The 18,100-nt window shown below is 45.2% G+C and overlaps 1 protein-coding gene across 4 annotated transcripts in view; it reads left to right on the top strand.

Moving 5' to 3' along the window:
- Window positions 1–4,804: 4,804 nt before the first annotated feature.
- Window positions 4,805–18,100, top strand: part of FBXL19 (F-box and leucine rich repeat protein 19) — a 29,208-nt gene continuing 15,912 nt past the window's right edge. Inside the window, exons 1-8 of one of the 4 annotated variants that reach the window (XM_015890091.3) lie at window positions 4,805–6,101; window positions 6,271–6,321; window positions 11,649–11,853; window positions 13,262–13,405; window positions 13,522–13,608; window positions 14,187–14,396; window positions 16,113–16,145; window positions 16,919–17,059. In XM_015890091.3, the coding sequence (XP_015745577.1) occupies window positions 11,680–11,853; window positions 13,262–13,405; window positions 13,522–13,608; window positions 14,187–14,396; window positions 16,113–16,145; window positions 16,919–17,059 (789 nt within the window). In that variant the 5' untranslated portion in view covers window positions 4,805–6,101; window positions 6,271–6,321; window positions 11,649–11,679. The other 3 variants (XM_088142567.1, XM_025173948.2, XM_025173949.2) reach the window with 3 other exon arrangements.

The following is an 18,100-nucleotide window of genomic DNA, read 5'->3' on the forward strand; positions in this document are numbered from 1 at the left end:
CAGGGACCCAGCCCCTTTCTCCACCCCTAGCGGCTGGAGAAGCACGCATCCTGCCCGCCCCTGCGCGCGCGCGCCTGCGCACGTCCCTGCCTCCGCCGACAGGAAGTTCCCATCCCGATTCAATGTCCCTCCGAACTTCATTCGCTGCCTTCTTTCCGTCTAGGACGTGGAGGAGAGCACAGCTCTATCACTTTAACTCCTCCTTCCGACCCAGGGTGGCTCTACATCTGCCGGTTTGGGTCGCAAGTCCGCCGGAGCTGCGTCCCAGCCCCAGATCTTGGAGGAAAGGATGCAAATCCTGCATGCGGAATTTCTGCGATGCGCACTCTCGCTTTGCAAAGAAACCTTCCCATTGATGATTTTGACTCTTGCGGGTTAGGGTTGCGCCGTGAGGGGCTTCGGGGAGCAACACTTGAGCCAGGGTTCACACAACACGCTCAGCCAAACAAGCAGAACAACACTTTGCCTTAATGTGGCATGCGAACCTGTATTAAGGTGGGAAAGCCTTGCACTTCCACACTAGTAAATTTTGGGGTTTGGGCAGTGTGTGTTGCCTGCCCCCAAATCTTACTTTGCAGTTACGTTGTGTGCATGAAAAGGTGCGTGCTTGATTGTTACCCTGCCTATGAGGCTCACTTAATTGCTACTCATTCCTATTAAAATCAATAAGATTTAAGGCTGTGACCTAAAGATAAAGTTTCCTTTGAGCTGAACTCAACTTCCAGGGATTCCCTAGACAATCCCATATCATTCTCATGACAACAATGTTTATTTGGTTTATATTCTGCGGTTCCTTCAGAGCCCAGTGCAATGTACGCTGTACCCCTTCCTCTGATTTTTCTCCACAAGACTGTTTACACATTTGAGGAAGGTCCTCATCACAGCATTTATCCAACCAAGTCCAGCTGTTTGTTGAGAACTATTTCAAAATGAAGGATTAATACTCCTTCTGCAGGAGCATCATGCCCACTTAAAAAGAAGCTTTATTTTCCATTGTCAAAAATGTTGCTCACGGGTATATCCTTGTTTCCTCCCTATCTCCTTCCCCTTCCAAAGATAATTGAATGCAACCTCTCTCCTATTTATTTCTTAAAGATGGAACTTTAGGTTATAAAAATGGTTAGGGAACCAGTTAATTAAGTTACAGCAAGCAAGTTAAAGTAGTTAAAGTATAGTGAAGAGTTGATTTGTTTTCTCTTGGAGTGCTCAGGCTAAGAGAAAGCGACTGGCGCCAAATCATCCATAAGTTTCACAGTTGACTGAGAATTTGAACCCAAGTCAGCAGTTTTCCCATCTCAGTTTAATATGTACAATTAAGATGTGACCCACTATGTGGAACGCTGTCTGTGATTGTAATACTGATGGTCTGAGCCAGTTTCTTATTTTCCAGGGCACTGTCTGACACGTGAAGCCTCCCAGAAAGAATAATATTAACAGCATCACTCCATGTGGGTCCAGTAGTAAGCCACCACATCAATTTCCCACAATGCTGCAGAAGTCACTACAGTACTGTACTATATCCAAGGGCATTGTGGGAAATCAAGACACATGTCAGCAACAGACCCTGCTGAGTCTCCACCCCCAAACAGGATGTCTTCTCTTATTCCCCAGGCCTACTGGTTACTCTGGGGCAGGGAATGGAAATTGCTGTCAATAAGGAGGAAACACGGCCTCTCTTACTAGCACTGCATGGAGCAATGGGATACTCCTTCTCATTTAATGGATCCATCACTTGGGAATTCTCAACTTTAGTGTGCTTTGAATCATTACCACCTGTTATTTCAAACATGTCCAAGAAGTACCACATCCGTGCCTATCTGATGGGGCACTGGAGAATTAAGAGAAAATCTCTGCCTACCAACTGTATGAATGCATGCAAGGGAGAAAGGAGGTTAGTAATACTCAACTGAATTACAAATCTGTGCAATTAAATTTTCTAACAAATCTTCAGAGATTCTAATTCCCCTGGGTTCTTGGCAGTGTTGGAGCACATCAGCATGTCTGTCTGATCTGAAGCACCGTCTCTTGGAATTTGCTCTCTTTTGATAAGGACCAATTTCTTAAGGCGCTGGGGGCTTCACATGACCACATAAGCAGTTCCAATAATGTGGTCTTGCCAACGATGCATTTCAGTGGCCTGATTCAGGCCTCAGGTCAAACCATAATGTGGTTTGTTGGGTTTCGCTTAGCATGCCGTACAAATTCTTGGTTGTACGCCGCCCAGAGTCACCTGTGGTGAGATGGGCGGCTATATAAATTGATTTAATAAATAAATAAATGCAGCCACTGTGGTTTTAAAACCATGATTTATGGCTTAGTCTGTTATGCAAATCTGGCCAGTGATGCTTTATTCATTAAACCACAATTAACAAATTATGGCTTAGCATGGTGGGTCAATGCAATATGAAATCTCTACCGCAGATTATCTGGGTTTTGTGGGTTGGAAGATTCCGTAACTATTTTCAAGCGTTCCATACATGAACCAAAGAGGGCTGTAGGAGTTTAGATATGCAGTTTCCTATATTGTTGTTTCTTCAGAAACAATATGTCTAAACTGAAATGGATCAATGCCCCCCTAATCAATTGTAGACATTGGAGGAAGAGAGCTATGTTAGTCTTTGGTAGCAGAAAATCAGGAGTCTGTTGGCACCTTTTCCAACTAACATATTTTATTAATGGGCAGAAGTTTTAGTGAGCTCAGCTTTTGCCTTTTAATAAAGGGAGTTAGTTGGAAAAGATGCTACCAGACTCCTAATCTTCTCCCAGTCAGGAATCCTGAATGATCCAGTTTACTGATCACAAGGAAGCATCATCTAAACATTTTCAGTAGAATATCTGTAGCTCAGAGTTGAACTGTGGAGTTCTTGGTGCTCTCTGAGCTTGGTTGTTTGCTTGCAGACGTTTCATTACCCAGCTAGGGAACATCATCAATACGAGTGCAAGGTTTGCTGCTGATAACAGTGATGATGTTCCCTAGCTGGGTAATGAAACGTCTGCAAGCAAACAACCAAGCTCAGAGAGCACCAAAAATATTTTCAGACTCTACATCAGATGGGAAGGGCAGGGACACAAATATAGGCTACAGGACCAGCCGGTATTGAGAGGGGGCGGTGGGGCTGTGCAAGACATTGTTGGGTGTTCTGTCCTTACAGGTCCCGACAGTCCAGAAATGTTTTGAAGTCAAAACAGTTCAGTTCCACATTCAAAACAGGTGTTTCAATTTTGCACCTTGGTTCGAACAGCTCTTTCAAAATATTTCACGTTGGAAGTCACCAGGTTTCACCGCTAGGAGGCAATCTTTAGTTAAGGTTTATTTCTATCAGATTCAAAGGAGAAAATGGAAAGGTACTGGAGGCCCACACAGGTGATTGCATTAATTAATAATAGTAAAACAGACATCCACACAAAATATTCAATTGTATTTCTACTTAAAGGGGTACTTCACAAATTCTCTACCCTTGCATAGTTATCTCTTATCCCGAGATCATTTTATGCATATTCAGTTACAGTACTGGTTTCATTTTACGGCAAATCCACGCGTATGCACACGGATGTTTACACAAACATGTTAGACTGAAGTGGTTCGTTATTTCATAATGTTGTCTTCCCAGCTGATTCTTAGATAAATAAACAATACTCTTATTTGAAAGTATTCAAACCACAGGCACGATTAAATTGCCAGATTCAGGTTTTACCTCTGGGGATGTTGCTGTTCAGTTGCAATTAGAATATCCGTACATAATAGAAATGCTTATCTCAGAACATTTGAAATATTGCTCCTGAACCGCATTGTATCTCATCTGAAGCCATTGAAATAGATAATTTTGATGATTTCAGATGGATTATTTACATAGTCCAAATAAAATGGCATTATAAATTTGAGTTTTCAGCATGTTGGAACTGAGCTTTCTCTTGCAGAACATGGAATGATGGAACGGTATTAAAAAAACATTCTTTTCCCTTAAACTTTTATTATTCTGAACTCGAGTAAAAGTTTCCTTCTCCCCACCCCATGATTTGTTGTGCTTGCAATTTTATGCCTATAACTTGGAATAAAAACATATAACTTTGGCAACTGGTCCATGTTCATTTGCAAATTCTTTCCTCTTTAAGGAAAATTACAAATTTCATCCCCTTTGGAAAAAAAAAAACCTCTGCACATGCTCAGACATAATCAAGATCATCAGAAAGGGGCGGTTCTACACATGTGGATTAGCGTACGGTGTAAATTGTTAATGAAGATAAGCCACAATTAATTATTGATTTCAATTAAGAGTGAGAAACCAGCGATCCTGGAAAGCGCTAAAACCATTCCCCGAAATTCCATTCGACTGAATTTTCCCCTCTCCTCGCCCGCCATATTAGTTGTAGTCCAAGCGCTCTCCTTGAGGCTTTGGGAACCAATAGTAAAAAGGCATGGAGGAATAGGCCGTGAGGAGAGAACTACATTCCCATGATGCTTAGTGGCCATCGTAAATGGAGTCCAAATACCTCGCTTTGGGAACAAGACGCAATACGGCGGGTAAGCAAAACTACCTTTCCCATGAGTCAGTGGCGCTCCAGCTGCCGCCTGCCATCCCAGCTGTAGTCCAAAACACCTCTTTTGGCCATAGCAACTAAGGCACTCAAAGCGTTGAGCCGGGAAATAAAACCACACTCCCCATACTGCTTTGCGCGGAATCCTTGGCGGCCATCTTAACTGTAGTCCCTATTTCCCCCTAGCGCTCATAGAGCCGGATGTGTCTGGCCGGGTAGAAAGAACCACCGTTCCCATCTGCCTGCGCGCGGCGAGTGTTCCCTTTTGGGCTTCCTGGGGCCGCCATGATGGTTTTGTGTGTGTGTGTATGCGAATATGTGTGTGAGATGTGTGTATCAGTATGCGCGAGTGAGTGAGTGAATGTGAAAGAGAAGGAGGAAGGGGAGAGAATGAGAGAGACAGGAGAAGGGGGCCCCGCCAGGACCGTGGAGCCTCGCTCTCTCCTCTTGGAGGAGTTGTGGCGGGGTCTGAAACCCACTCCCCGATTTGCCAACCTGGAGGGGGGTGGGTGGGTTTAAAACCCTCCCTTATGTGGGGGGAGGGACAGCCGGGCAGCGCAGAGCCCCCTTGAGGGAAGGAGCAGAGGGGGGCACGGGCGTCTCTCTCTTCGGAGGATCGGGGGGGAACGAGGAGGGGGAGGGCTGAGAGGGCCCCATCCCGCCCAATCCGCGGGGGTCTCGCAAGGTGAACAGAACCCCAGACCTTGGCATTGCTTTGGAGAGGGACCCGCGCTGCCAGGTGGCTAAGGAAAGGGGCTCTTTCTTGGGGGGGGAGGAAAGGGGGCTGAGCCACGCCAGAGATGGGCCCTTAATTGAAAAGGACGGGCTGAGCAGATATTGGGGGGCGCAGCTTCAGACCCCCTCCCCTTCCTGCTGCAAAGTGAAGGGAGATGTAGTTGGAGGAACAAGCCAGAAGGGGCAGAGCCCCCTCCTCCTCCTCCTCCTCCTCCTCCTCCTCCTCTTCCTCCTCCTCTTCTTCCACCTCCAGCAAGACCCAAGAGCGAGGGGAGTGGTCTGCCTGCATTTGAAAAGGGGAGGGTGGGTGTTCAGGCAACTGAGGAAAATCTCAGTGGTGGGCAGAAGAGGAGGAGGAGTCAAGAGGAGGGCTGGGGGGACTGGAGGGTGCACCCGCGTAGGGAATGCCAAGGCTCTATCCCAAATTAGGGGTGCAGGAGGTCCCCGAATAGGTGTGTGGCACAGTGTATTAGCTTTCTCTCTGATTAATGCACGGGGTGGGGGGGAGAACTCTTCTCACATATCATTCCCTTGTTTTCTCCCAAGGGCAAAGAAGGAAATAGTGGAGGATAGAACAGGAGAGGGGGTGAGGTGTGGGGGAACTGCTGCTATGAATTTGTAATAGCCTCTTTGGGGAGATTGTCCCGCCCCTCTTCCCTTTTCCTCCCCACTCCTCATTTTTGTTGGAGGGGGGGGACTTGGAGCCACACGCACACACAGATCCTTCAGCAACTGGCTGGATCTCTTCTCTCTCCCCCCCCCCCCCCACTTCCCACTATGACAACAAATCCAGCATTAGAATCGCCATCCACCCCATGGCCACACAGCAGGTGAGTAACCCATCTCTCCTACCCTACTTCCAAGCCCTTCATGGGTTTGGGGGGGCTCCCCGCCTCCATTCTCCTCCCATCCTCAGGTACCTTTCGCTGGTGTCTGCCTGAGATGTGTGTAGATGTGTGTAACAATTGTAAGATGTGCTGCATCTTTTCTCTTTTGGAGGCTGCTGATGGATGAGGAAGAGTCTTTGGTGCCTAGATGCGCTTCCCAAAGGTAAGTCTGTATCCCTCCTCTGCTCCCTCCCCCCACTCCACCTCTCTTGGCTTTGCCAAAGAATGTTTTTCAAGGAATAAAACCCTTGTCTCTTTTTTTAGAGGCACATTCTTTCTCCCTTCCCCCCATCTTAATCTTCCCATTCCAAATTAATTAGCTCTTCTCCTTCCAACCCTGTGGAGCTCAGTGTTTTGAGAAGGACTACCGGTGCTTTGCAAAATAACCCTTTATTCCCACTCCCCAAAAGATAGATATGTACATGGTAGATTGTGTGAACGCACGCAGCATGTGAAAGCATCACAACAACTCAGATGCAGAAACGAGGGAGGGCTGTTAAGCTATCAGGCTGGTTGCACAAATGTTTTTGTTGAGGGTGGGATCTAGAGCTTCTGTTGCCTCCCCTTTCTCTCCCCCCCACCCAATGCCAGATCTACTATTGTGTTTTCCTCCTTTTCTTATTCATTTTAATCTCCTTTGTTGTTTTGTTTTCTTGGATATTCTTTTCTTTCCAGCTTCTGTTCTGTCACCTTGGGCTGGAGTGTTTAGATTTTTGTTGTTGTTCTTCATAAAAGGAAAATAAAGAAACCAATATTAGGGTGAATCATTTTGCCAGGTGTTTTTTTGAGGGATCTGGTCACCTCTAGGTAGACTCAAGCTGATAGTCAGCCAGAAGAGGGGACAAGCAGAGTGGCTTTGGGGTACGCGGGGGCAAACGTGGAACCAAAGTTTCTCCTCTATGATTTCCAGGGGAAGGAATTACCGGCCGTAAAACGCTCTTGCCTCTGTGTATTTCTCATGTTTTAACCAGGGAGGGGGGGGGGAGGAAGAGAAGAGAGGGGAGGTGCCGTTTCAGCCGATTTCAGGGGGCCCTCTACAGAGGATGGCTCCGGTTATGTCCCTCAGGAAGTGTGATCCAGAAGGATTTAGCGGAGGAGGATCGCCGCCCCAAAACAGCTTGACTTAAAGGCTTTTCAAAGGGTGGGAGAGCAAAAAAGATGTGTCAAGCAGGTTGCAGCTGGCGGAGAGAATTGAGGGGGAACCCAGCAACCGGCATCATGGAAGGCCAGGTTGAGGTGTGTGGGAACCCTTGCCAAGACTGGGCCTGTCAGCTCTGAAGCCAGGCTGGGGCGTGATGAGGTATTGGAGCCAAGTTCCCTTATACATATATTTGTTTTCCCTTTCAGTGTTTTGCCTGCAATTAAATGCTTGGAAGGAAGAGGTAGGGGTGGGGTGAAATGATGATAGGAGACAAAATGTTCCATCAATATAATGTGTGTGTACATGCTAGGTATGGTGAGTATGGGGAGATCAAGCAGGAGGGAGATAGCCATTCACTCTCATTGATTCTCTTCTACATGCCTTCTTCTACCTAACTATCCCTTGCCCTCTCCTGGATTAATCCTCAGAATAACAGACATTTGGACAGATTTTTTTTCAGAAATAGAAAGCCATCTGTTCACTGTAGATATCCCTGAGCCTCTTCGTCTCCCCTTCTTCCCTCTGAGAAAATTAATAGGTTTTCCCAGCGCTGTTGGGATACTGCTGAACTGAACATGCAGACCCCATGCAGTTTATGAAGGGCTTTCCTCTTCATGATATTTCCATTTTATTTTAGAAGTTCCCTATTTTCCCTTTCAGTCTGGGATTTGATGATTTCAGTTCTGATCCTCAGATGAGATGACTCCCCAGTATAAGTAATTCTGTCTGCTATGTCCCTTCACCTCCCTCTCGTGGTCAGATATCCAAGGGCCAAATTGCATGTTTCTTTTAAAAAAAAATAGAAACAGAAAAAAACCCTTTGGGTTTGAAAATGGCAACTGTATGTTCTGCTGTCCAGCTCATAAAGTCTGAAATAATTTTGTCCTGACCTGGGGGTGTTCTTCCTTCCCCTGTCCCCCTCATAGCATTGGTTGGCAGTGATAGGACTTAAATGTTGCTGGCTATTCACATGAAAAGTTGGATAAAATCATATCCGTAGCTGACAGTCTTTGGTGTTTAGTTAAGACCTAGTTGGATGAGCCTAAGTAATAATGGTGGAGAGGCTCCTGGATTATAACAGGGACTTTTGTCTTTTTTCTTACATTGCTAAACCATGCATTCATCAGTGGTGGTATTTATATGTAAGCATGTTCTTTGTAGTAGTTGCAGTTGATGTTGATAGAATGTTATTTTGCCCATTTCCTTCTGAGTTTCTGTTTTTCCATTATTCTATCCTTCTCTTATCTTTCTGAACCTCAGAAAAAGTTCCTGAGAAATGTATTGTTCCTCTGTTAGCATGCTATTTAAAAAAAGAGAGAGTTGTTGCCTTCTAGATGCCTTGGCCTTCAGGTTCCATAATTCCCAGACAGTCCAGTTGACAGGTCTATAGGGTGTCTGACTGAGAGGATTGATGTGCAGGATTTCCACTCAGTTTTTTCTTCCATTGTTGTCTTTGCCTGTCTGCACTATTTCAATTTCCTGACACTTTCCTACAATTCCACCTTCACCTTTCCAGCTGCACTTTCTTTTTCTGAAGGTAGAACTCAAGATCTTATGTCTCTGTCATCAGTCTCGACCAGTGTTTTTCAATCTCAACTACGTTAAGATATGGGGACTTCAACTCTTAGCGCGCTGGCTGGGGAATTCTGGGAGTTGAAGTCCACACATCTTAATGTTGCTGGGATTGAGAAACACTGGTCTAGAATATGCCTCAGTTTCAAGTCTGATTTTTATCTGTTTCACTCCTAAGCCCCCCCCCCAAGATTGTCTGTGTCCTCGGAAAACTCTTTTTTAAAAAGTTGGTTCTAGGGACTTTGGGACATCACTTACTCTTCTCAATTCGTGCAAGGAATTCCTTTTTTTTTCTTTCTTTCTTTATATTGGCTTTCATAAGATTGTAATAATTGCTGTCCGGGATTTTTCTTTTTTCTGAGTCTTTTTGGGTAATAACATCAAAACAGGATCTGCAGCTCTCTAAACCATTCTAAAGTGGTACAAAAAAAATAGCTCTTTTTATTTAAATCTTAGTTTTTCGTCTCCTCTTTTTCCTCCTTCCTGTTTGTTGTGTCTTGGGAAAAATTGGCCTTTTTGGGGGGGGGGGGCTCCTTCTATAAAACAGTGTCCATGGGAGAATCTGTATCTCAAGGGCAATGAATATCTATAACAGTGGAATATCTATTGTTACTTAGACCAGAGGAGAAGGCAGAAGAGTAAAAGAGTCCCATCACTTGATTTAATATAATAGATCCATTGGGTTGCCTTAATTAAGTCCAACTTCTTTTTAATCCGCTACAGCTTTATTATTATACAGTGCCTGCAATCTGTATGAGGTTATCTCTCTGAACTTCCTAATGAGGTAAGAGATGATGGCGTTAACTGCTTTATTAACTGTACAGTTTCTCTGTTCAGAGCTCAAGTCTGAACCCAAGTGATGGTGTGATTGCACCTATATCCTAAGTCTCTGGCAGGCAAAACCAGATCCAACTTTCTAGCCATTCCAGGATCTCTCTCAGAAAGCTGCTCTTATATCAGTCTTCCCCAACCTGAGCTTTCTGGAGTAGCGGGACGTCAGCTCCTGTAATTCACATTCACATGCTGCCATTTTTATCATAAAGTACTTTTGACACTCACTGTGTGATATAGAGCGTGCTTCTCCTTGGTTTTGGTTAAGGCTTTTCTTTTCCCCCTGTTCATACTCATTATTTGCATGATGCTTTTCATGAAGGTGGCAGGAGCTAGTTTGTAGTCAGCTGCTACTAATCACGATGGCTATATATTACATTTGTTGTTATGTAATACAGTTGCACCAAATCTTTTGCCCACAGTGGAGCTCAAGTTGCTATGCAGAGGGGGCTGTCAGAACCAAATATGCTGGGCTGCATGCATCATACGCCCTTAAGACCATGTCTCTAAAACTCGTAACCCAGGAAAATGAACTCCATTTTTTATTAAATACCTCTGGAGTACTCACCTCTTCTCTTGAATTGTGATCCCTTGAATTAAAAAACGACTTGCCAGAAGCTTCAGTCCAGAATTTCCTCTCGGCATGCAGAATGAATTATACAGAATTTTTGTTTGGATACTGGATGCAATTTTGGGAAAAGAAGGATGGATTTTATTCACCTCACCAGGGCAACAGAAGTTGCCATAATATGTTTAGCTTTGGAGAACAGAATTTAAAATACCTGTCAAAAATCTACTTTCATTTTTGACTTGTGTTTGTGACCGTCATGGTGCAGTTAATGTTTGCCTTCCTCTGTATTCTAGCTATAACCCAGTAGAGAAAATATCTTGTAAGTTGGGAGGCTATAAGCAAATCTTTTTTTTTCTGCTCCAGCAAAACAGTTTGCCCCTGAGTAGGGTTTTTGGGGACACAGTCGAAGAACTCTAGCCATACATAAAGTTTGTTGTTAATTCTTGAGATGGAAAGTGTTTCTCTGTGCATGTTAAGAGCTTCCTCCAGGGAGTTGGGATAATTTCTCCTGTTGCAGAGGAGAATGAACCTTCTTGTATGTAGCGGTACAGGGAATAGCCTATTCTGCTTTTCGATTAATCCAGTGTTTTTCAAACTTGGCAGCTTTAAAATATGTGGACTTCAGGCTGGGGAATTCTGGGAGTTGAAGTCCATACCTCTTAAAGTTACCAAGTTTGAAAAACGCCGGATTAAACCGATGTCCTTTTAAAGAACCATTGGGCAGCCCCAAAGTTCTTTAAAAAGGCTGGAGTTTTCACCTAGTTAGCTCCTAAGCTATCCATGGCTGGGGTAGCAGCGGAGGGATTCTGTTTCGCTTTCCTGCCTTTGAGTTCTTTGCGTGCGTTCACAACCACACTGGACAACTCACGTCCTTCAAACAACTGAAAACTAGAGAACGGCACCTGGAAGTCCTGTTGAATGGCCCTGCTAGAACAAAATCCAGTGGTCCAGCTCTATATTCAGCTAGATTTAGCTCTCTTTCTCAAGAACTAATTTTCTTGGATCGGTGTGCTAGTTTTTATCATTTCACCTATTTTGGGTAGGAATGTACTACTCATTTTAAACCATTCTTTTAAACCAAAAATTGGTGCAGTATTTCTTAACTCGAATTCATTTCGCTGTGATTTATTTTATTTTATTTTTTTCCCTCCCCAAAGTTGGCGATGGCTGCTCATGTGCTTCATTCGACTGCAGGACATTTTTTCTCCCTGCGATATCTTTTTCCCCCTTCTGTGTTTATATGAGAATCTTAATTCATTTGTATTGCACGTCCTCCTCCTCCCCCACCTCCAACCTTCCTTATCAGCCCCGTCTTCCCAATCTGGAGCCCCATATTTATTTGCCTGGTTTGCCTCTTTTCCTTTCCTCCTTGCAGCCCAGAGAGTAGCTGAAGCGGGACATAGCCAATGTCGTCCAGCAAAGGGGCAGGGGCTGGAGCTCGCCGGCGGCGGACGCGGTGCCGGAAGTGTAAAGCGTGCCTGCGATCAGAGTGTGGGGAGTGCCATTTCTGTAAGGACATGAAGAAGTTTGGGGGGCCTGGACGCATGAAGCAGTCCTGCCTGCAGAGGCAGTGCACAGCGGTGAGTGAGGGAGGCAGGGAGGCCAACGCTGGTGGTAACGTGTGTCATGGATTTCTATTTGGATGCCATGCCTGGCTTTTCTACTCCAGCATGGCAGATAAGTCATCCTGGTGAAGTTCAGTAGGAAGGAAGTCTAGGGTTAAAGGGCACAGGTTTCTGATCCTTATGATGATGAAGAAAAATGTGCTCCAGATCTGCTCTGCCTCTTCCCTTCTAAATATTCTTGATTTCTCAAATTGGAATAGAAAAGAAAAGGAAACACACGTTTTGCCTGCAGCTCTCAGATAGTTTAATTGAAAAAGGAAAAGAATGCATGATATATTTCATCACTAGGCTGTACTCAGGATGCAGGCGATAGGAATTGCATATACAGGGACTTCTCAGTAGGTTAAAAGGATAACTTTAAAAATCCAAACTCATGGAAAGTTATTTGCCGGAAGAGAGAGTTTCAACTAGTTTTCTTGACATGCTAGTTTTTACATATCGTTCTCTTCTGCAGACTGATGTGGTTTAATATTGTGTGTATTTAGCTTTTTCTGCATGTTTCAAGTCTGTTGAGAGCTGCAGGTAAAGCCAGAGGAAAATAAGAGTTGTACTGCGCAAAGCGAATAAACTATCCACACTGCATTGAAAAAGCTAGCATGTTAGGGAGGTTGCCCACTTCACATGTTAGCTTTTTGTATGCAGGGATTTGTTTGTTGAGTATGCATAGGGCAGTGTTGTCCAAACTTGGCCACTTTAAGATGAGTGGACTTCAACTCCCAGAATTCCCGAGCCAGCCATGCTGGCTGGGGAATTCTGGGAGTTGAAGTCCACTCATCTTAAAGTGGCCAAGTTTGGACAACACTGGCATAGGGGAATGTTCCCACATACAACTCCCCTGATATGGTGCGGCCCAGAAACTGAGTCATCAAAGGCTTTTTTTGCCTGTTTGAATTTGTTCTGGAAAATCAGGTATAGACCCCTCTGTTACCTGTGACACAGAAGTCGTGTTTCATCCATTAGGCTGCTACAAGCCCCCATTCTGTTTTCTTTCCCATCTTGTCCTATTCCTTCCTATTGCTGTGTCCCATATTTCAAAATAAAGAGGTGCAAAATGGTTCACATTGCAAATATTTTGAGTGGAAGCACCCTGTTTCATCCTGCATTAGAGCACTGCCTATGAGACTAGAACTGAAAACCGCCCTTCCTTTTGAATTTGTAATGTCTTAAGGGCAGCTTTATTGTCCCATCACGCTAAAATTTGGGCAAAGGAGGGTTCATTGCCAGTGTCCCAGCTGGCCATCCCTGAATCAGCTGCCTCTAGGTAACTTCACAAAGGTGGTTGATGTCTGCTGGTGGTGGAAAGATCTCTCCTGCTGGATTTCTTATTTCTTACGGCTCACTTCCCGCCTCTCTCTTATTGCAGCCAGTTCTACCTCACACGGCCGTGTGCCTGGTATGTGGGGAGGCCGGGAAAGAGGACACAGTAGAGGGTGAAGAGGAGAAGTTCAACCTGTCACTCATGGAGTGTACCATTTGCAATGAGATTGTGCATCCAGGCTGCTTGAAGGTGAGGGAGCTCAAAGAGGGAGGAAGAGAGGAGAGCCATCGTACAGCCCCCGCCTCCCCCAGGACTGTCCCACCCCACCCCACCCCCTTCACCTGCATTGGTCTTTCTCTTTGCAGATGGGAATCGCTGAAGGGGTCATCAACAATGAAATTCCAAACTGTTGGGAATGTCCCAAGTGCAAGAGAGAAGGCAAATCAATGAAAGTATGTGGTTTGCGGGGGGCAACGTAGAGAAGGGGGAATCAAAGAGTGTGTGGGGTAGAAGCCCCATAGAGTCATTTGCCCTGAAACCATGGCTGGACAAGGGAAGTGGGAGGGGGGACATAGGAGGGCCCATTTGTGTGTCTTGGAGTGTTTTCTTATTTCGTGCTCTAATTACTCATGTCCACACCCTGAATTGACACCCTCTTTCTGTAAGTCCCCCCAATGAAGAGTAATCCTTTGTAGCTAATAATGATGAGGACAGTCTCTCAGATAGACCTCTTTGCTTAGGGCCTTTGCGCAGAACAATTCAGTTGGCTCTGTTTGGTGTGCTGTCCAGAAAATCTCTATCCAGCATGCTTCTCTTTTCCCTGCCTCTGAGCAATTTTTCATGTCCTGAAAGCATTTGTGAGGATCGGCTAAGAGACAGTTAGTTGGGTTAAACCATAACATGGTTCTTTGGTTTTAAATGAGTATGCCCAGTGAAGGTGCATAAGTGAAGGTGCATAAGTGATGCAAAAATGGCAAGCTACGCACAGTACATGAGCCTATTTCTGCCTCTCTTCTGTCCACACTCTCAGGATTCAGGGGATGGCACGGGGAAGCGGCGTTCTGACAATGGTGAGGAAGGGGTCCGGTGGAAGCTGACTGATGAGCCTGCTCAGAACAAGAAGAAGTTGCCACCAGTGCCACCTTTGCCGCCGCCACCCTCTGAGGAAAGTCAGGTCCAGACGGGTGCCCACAAGCGCAAGAAGGAGCTCCCACCTGCTGAGACAGGACCCAAGAAGAAGGTGAATGACAACCAGCTCAACCTGTGTCTGATAAACCCCATGTATCTGCAAGTCTGAAATCCTTCTCTTTCCTTCTCGTGCTTTGGCTCACTCCATCTGGCCCTGTTAGGCAAGCCTAAAACCCTCTTGATATGTGAAATTGTTACTAATCATTTCCTCAGTCGGCCCAGATATGTTGGCTAGAAATGACAGGAGGTGTCCTCCAAACCCATTCAGGGGAACGGCGAAACTGCCGGGAGAAGAGTCTTCCTAGACAATCCAAAGGTCCCATTTCTTATGCCGGTCAGTATCTCAGTAGACGCACAAGAAGGGTATGAAAGCAGTCATCAGGAAGGTGTTTAATAGGCCTGACCTCCAGCATGGATGTCCAACCACTCCACCTCTGTCTTGGCAACCTTTGTTACATTTTGTGGTGGTCCTTTCCATCACTTAATTCTCCGTTGTGACAAAATAATTTTTTTTACGTCTGTTTGGCTCTCTTCAACTCTGTCTCTCCTTTCCCATGTAGTCCAAGAGTCCCCCCATCAGATCTGTGCCTGGTTGGCTCCTGGGCCGTTGCAACGAGGCATCAGAGAGCCAAACCTTTGCTCTAGTCTCTATGTCTCCAGCACCCCTATGCCTCCTAATGATGTAGCATCCTGTCACTTTTTTATCATTGTTGTGCCCACCCCAGTCTCCTCACAAAAGTTCTTGACACCTCTAGTTTTTGTTTGAAATGTCCTTTGCTACATTTGAGAAGGCTAATGAGATTTTGTTTGGGTGGGATCTTTCATTGACAGTTGTTAGTTGATCCCAATTTAATTATCTTCCCTTGTTCGAACTGAGACTGTTAATTAGCAAAGCAGTTAATGCTGTGCTTTTCTGCAGAGCTTTTGGGAGTGGATAGCATTTTTGTTGGGGGGCTGTTGGCTTGGCCAACAGAAGTTGTTATGGTGTCAGTTGTTAGCTGGTTTTATCAATGCATTTGTTGTTTTAGCATCGCAAACTGAGTAGGCAGCATACAAATAATTGTTAATAAATAAATAACATTTGGGAACCTTGGCTACCCAGTTCTTCTGTCCTCACCCATTAGACTCCAGTAGGTCACATGATGCTGTTGGGGAGGGACTTGGTTCCATACCCATTGAGATCACATGGCTAGATCCTAATTTGGGATCCTTGTACTATGCTTCCAAAGTTGATGATCAAATTAAACTTTCTGATTTTCTTAAGTCACCTTAGTAACTACACCAGGGCTTACACTTCCTCCTCCCTTACGACTTTCTGCCTCTACCACAATGTGTTATCCCACAAACTGTACTTCATTCCAGTCTTAAAGGTAGGAATCTCTGGATTAAAGTTGTGCAAATGCTGTGGACTTGAGAGCCATATGGGGCTTTGTGCAGCATGCCGAGGGTCTCAGTCCAACAAAAATGATGGGATCAGTGCCCCAGTTTTCCAGGTTATTATGTTCCTTCCATTTGGGGGAAGCTCTGACAATCCCAAAAAAGGGTATTAGCAAATCATACTTTTTTGCCTTTGCTCTAAATCCTTGTTCTGGATTTTAGAACAGAGAGACATTCTGGATCTCTGAACTTTTTAAGTGCTTAATTAAGTGCTCCACCTTTGTGAATACTCTCATCCTCAAATTCCTTACTTTTGATGTTGGAACAGGTTACTTTAATTAGCGTGCTCTGGCCTAGAATTCTCACCGTCTTCTTTCTTTCTCTTTTCCAGTTAAAAGGTACCCGGGAAAAACATTTGAAAAAGGTGAGTTGTTTGTCTTTTCTCACCTGGCTGGATTTCATTATGCAAGAAGGGCCCATGGATAAGATGCCAAGGGGTACTGAAAAAAAATGGAAGACGAATTTCCCTGATGCAAGAGCCAGGCTTATCACTTAGCAGGTCATGGACCTACCTGGGGATCCTCTGTCCTCCACCAGTGTGGCTCTCAAGACGATCTATACAGAATGTGCCTAGATGATGTTCATCAGCTTTGCATTCACACAATATTCAGTGCCTGATCTTGCTGGGGATAATAAGAATGGGAGTTAAGTACATTTGGAGGCTGAGGAAGACTCAGCATGGTGTGGTTCTCAGTCTTTTCCTTCAGGCAGATCATCACCACAGTGATATTTTCCCTCACCTCATGGCACCCAGAAGGCCCGCCCATCCTATTTACTTATTTATTAAGTATTGGCTGAAATCTCATTGCCAATTCTTGTGAAACTTTGGCCATTTCCCAAGATTTGTTTCATAAAAAGATGTATTTTTATTTTGGCGCTTGCATCAGAAGCTATCTGCACAACCCTCATGGGGCGTCAGGGGTCCCTCGACTCCATCTTGGGCACCATTGCAGGGTGGAATGCTGAGCCCTCTTTGGCAGCTGTTGTGTCAAGCTTTGCCAACAGGCTGATGGAACACAATGCTCTTTTTTAAAAAAAGCAACTGGATGTAAGAAGCTGACTGGCGCCTCCCGCTCATTCTTCCACTTGTCCTTTTTCTTTCCCCATCCCATTTGATTTATGTGTTCATTTTTTCAGGGCACTGAGCAACCACTTGATGGAAACAAGTTGGACTCCATGCAGACCTGGAACCGCATGGGCAGCGGTGACTTCGAGATGAAGGGCGCCATCTCCCACCCATCTATTCACCTGAGCCAGATCACAGCCAGTGACTTAGAGGTGAGCAGGGAGGGAGAGAGGGAAAGAGGGAGGCAATCAGCCTGCACCCCAGGGACAAATTGTTCCCTTACTTAAGATTTTGGCAGAGCTTGGGGCAAGAGATGTTGGCTGCATTCACACATTGCTCTGAGCCACAATCCAGTTCATTTTGTGTTGGCGCACCAAGTCATGCAAACCCAACCAGAGAAAGTTTATAAAAACAAACTATAGTTTTAGTTAATTAACTTAATTGATTAATAATTTTAAAACCATGGACAACTTAAAGCCTGGACAACTGCTGAAGACCTGGGGATTCAGCTCAGCTGCTTGACTGTGTCACCAGAAAGGAAATGTTTGGGCTCATGAGTGGCAGGGAGTAGGATGGGAACAATGGAAAGAGCAGATGTGGACCACTAGTATTCTCCCAGATTGCCCCCTTCCCCCACTGCAAATGACCACTTGGCTAACCAAGCTATGTAACCTTCAGTGTTGGGGGTGCACGCGCCCCTGTGATCTTGGTCCACCTGTGATCATTCCTTGCCTTGCACCACGTAAGAGTGTGGGTTTGGCCCCCAAGGGTTTGCTTTCAGTACTGATTAAAAAGAGGGGTTGGCGGTCTCTGCTCAGAGTAGCCCTCGGTTTGTTGTTCCTCCTTGCCTTTGGTGAGGGGAGCTATTTTGCTTCCAGGCCTGCTTAGCTTCGTCGAGTCCCGTTGCTTGGTTTTGGCTTAGCCCCTTGGGGAAGCCAGCTGTTCTGTTGTATCAATTATAATTGGTGGCATGGGCAGGCAATCTTTTGGTGGCTGAAGGCTGCGCATAGTACATGTATGCACGCATGTGTGTTTGTGTGTGTGATGGAAACAAAGTGGATGAGTCCACATTATTCAGGTGGGCAGCGCTGGTTTTGGAGAGAAGTTTGGGGGATTTTTTCTTTCTTTTTATTTGCTGGCTCTTTCAGGGCATTGCACTACAGTCTGCATGTCTTTCCCACATGCAAATGTGGGTTTGAAGGCTGCTGGCTGTCCACTTTGGTTTGTAGCTTAATATGTTGCCTGAACCCATC

The sequence above is a fragment of the Python bivittatus genome, unplaced genomic scaffold, assembly GCF_059951505.1.
Source record: "Python bivittatus isolate LINGU-HERP-01145 unplaced genomic scaffold, Pbiv_v1 ctg000440_np1212, whole genome shotgun sequence".
NCBI classification, from domain to species: Eukaryota; Metazoa; Chordata; class Lepidosauria; order Squamata; family Pythonidae; genus Python; species Python bivittatus.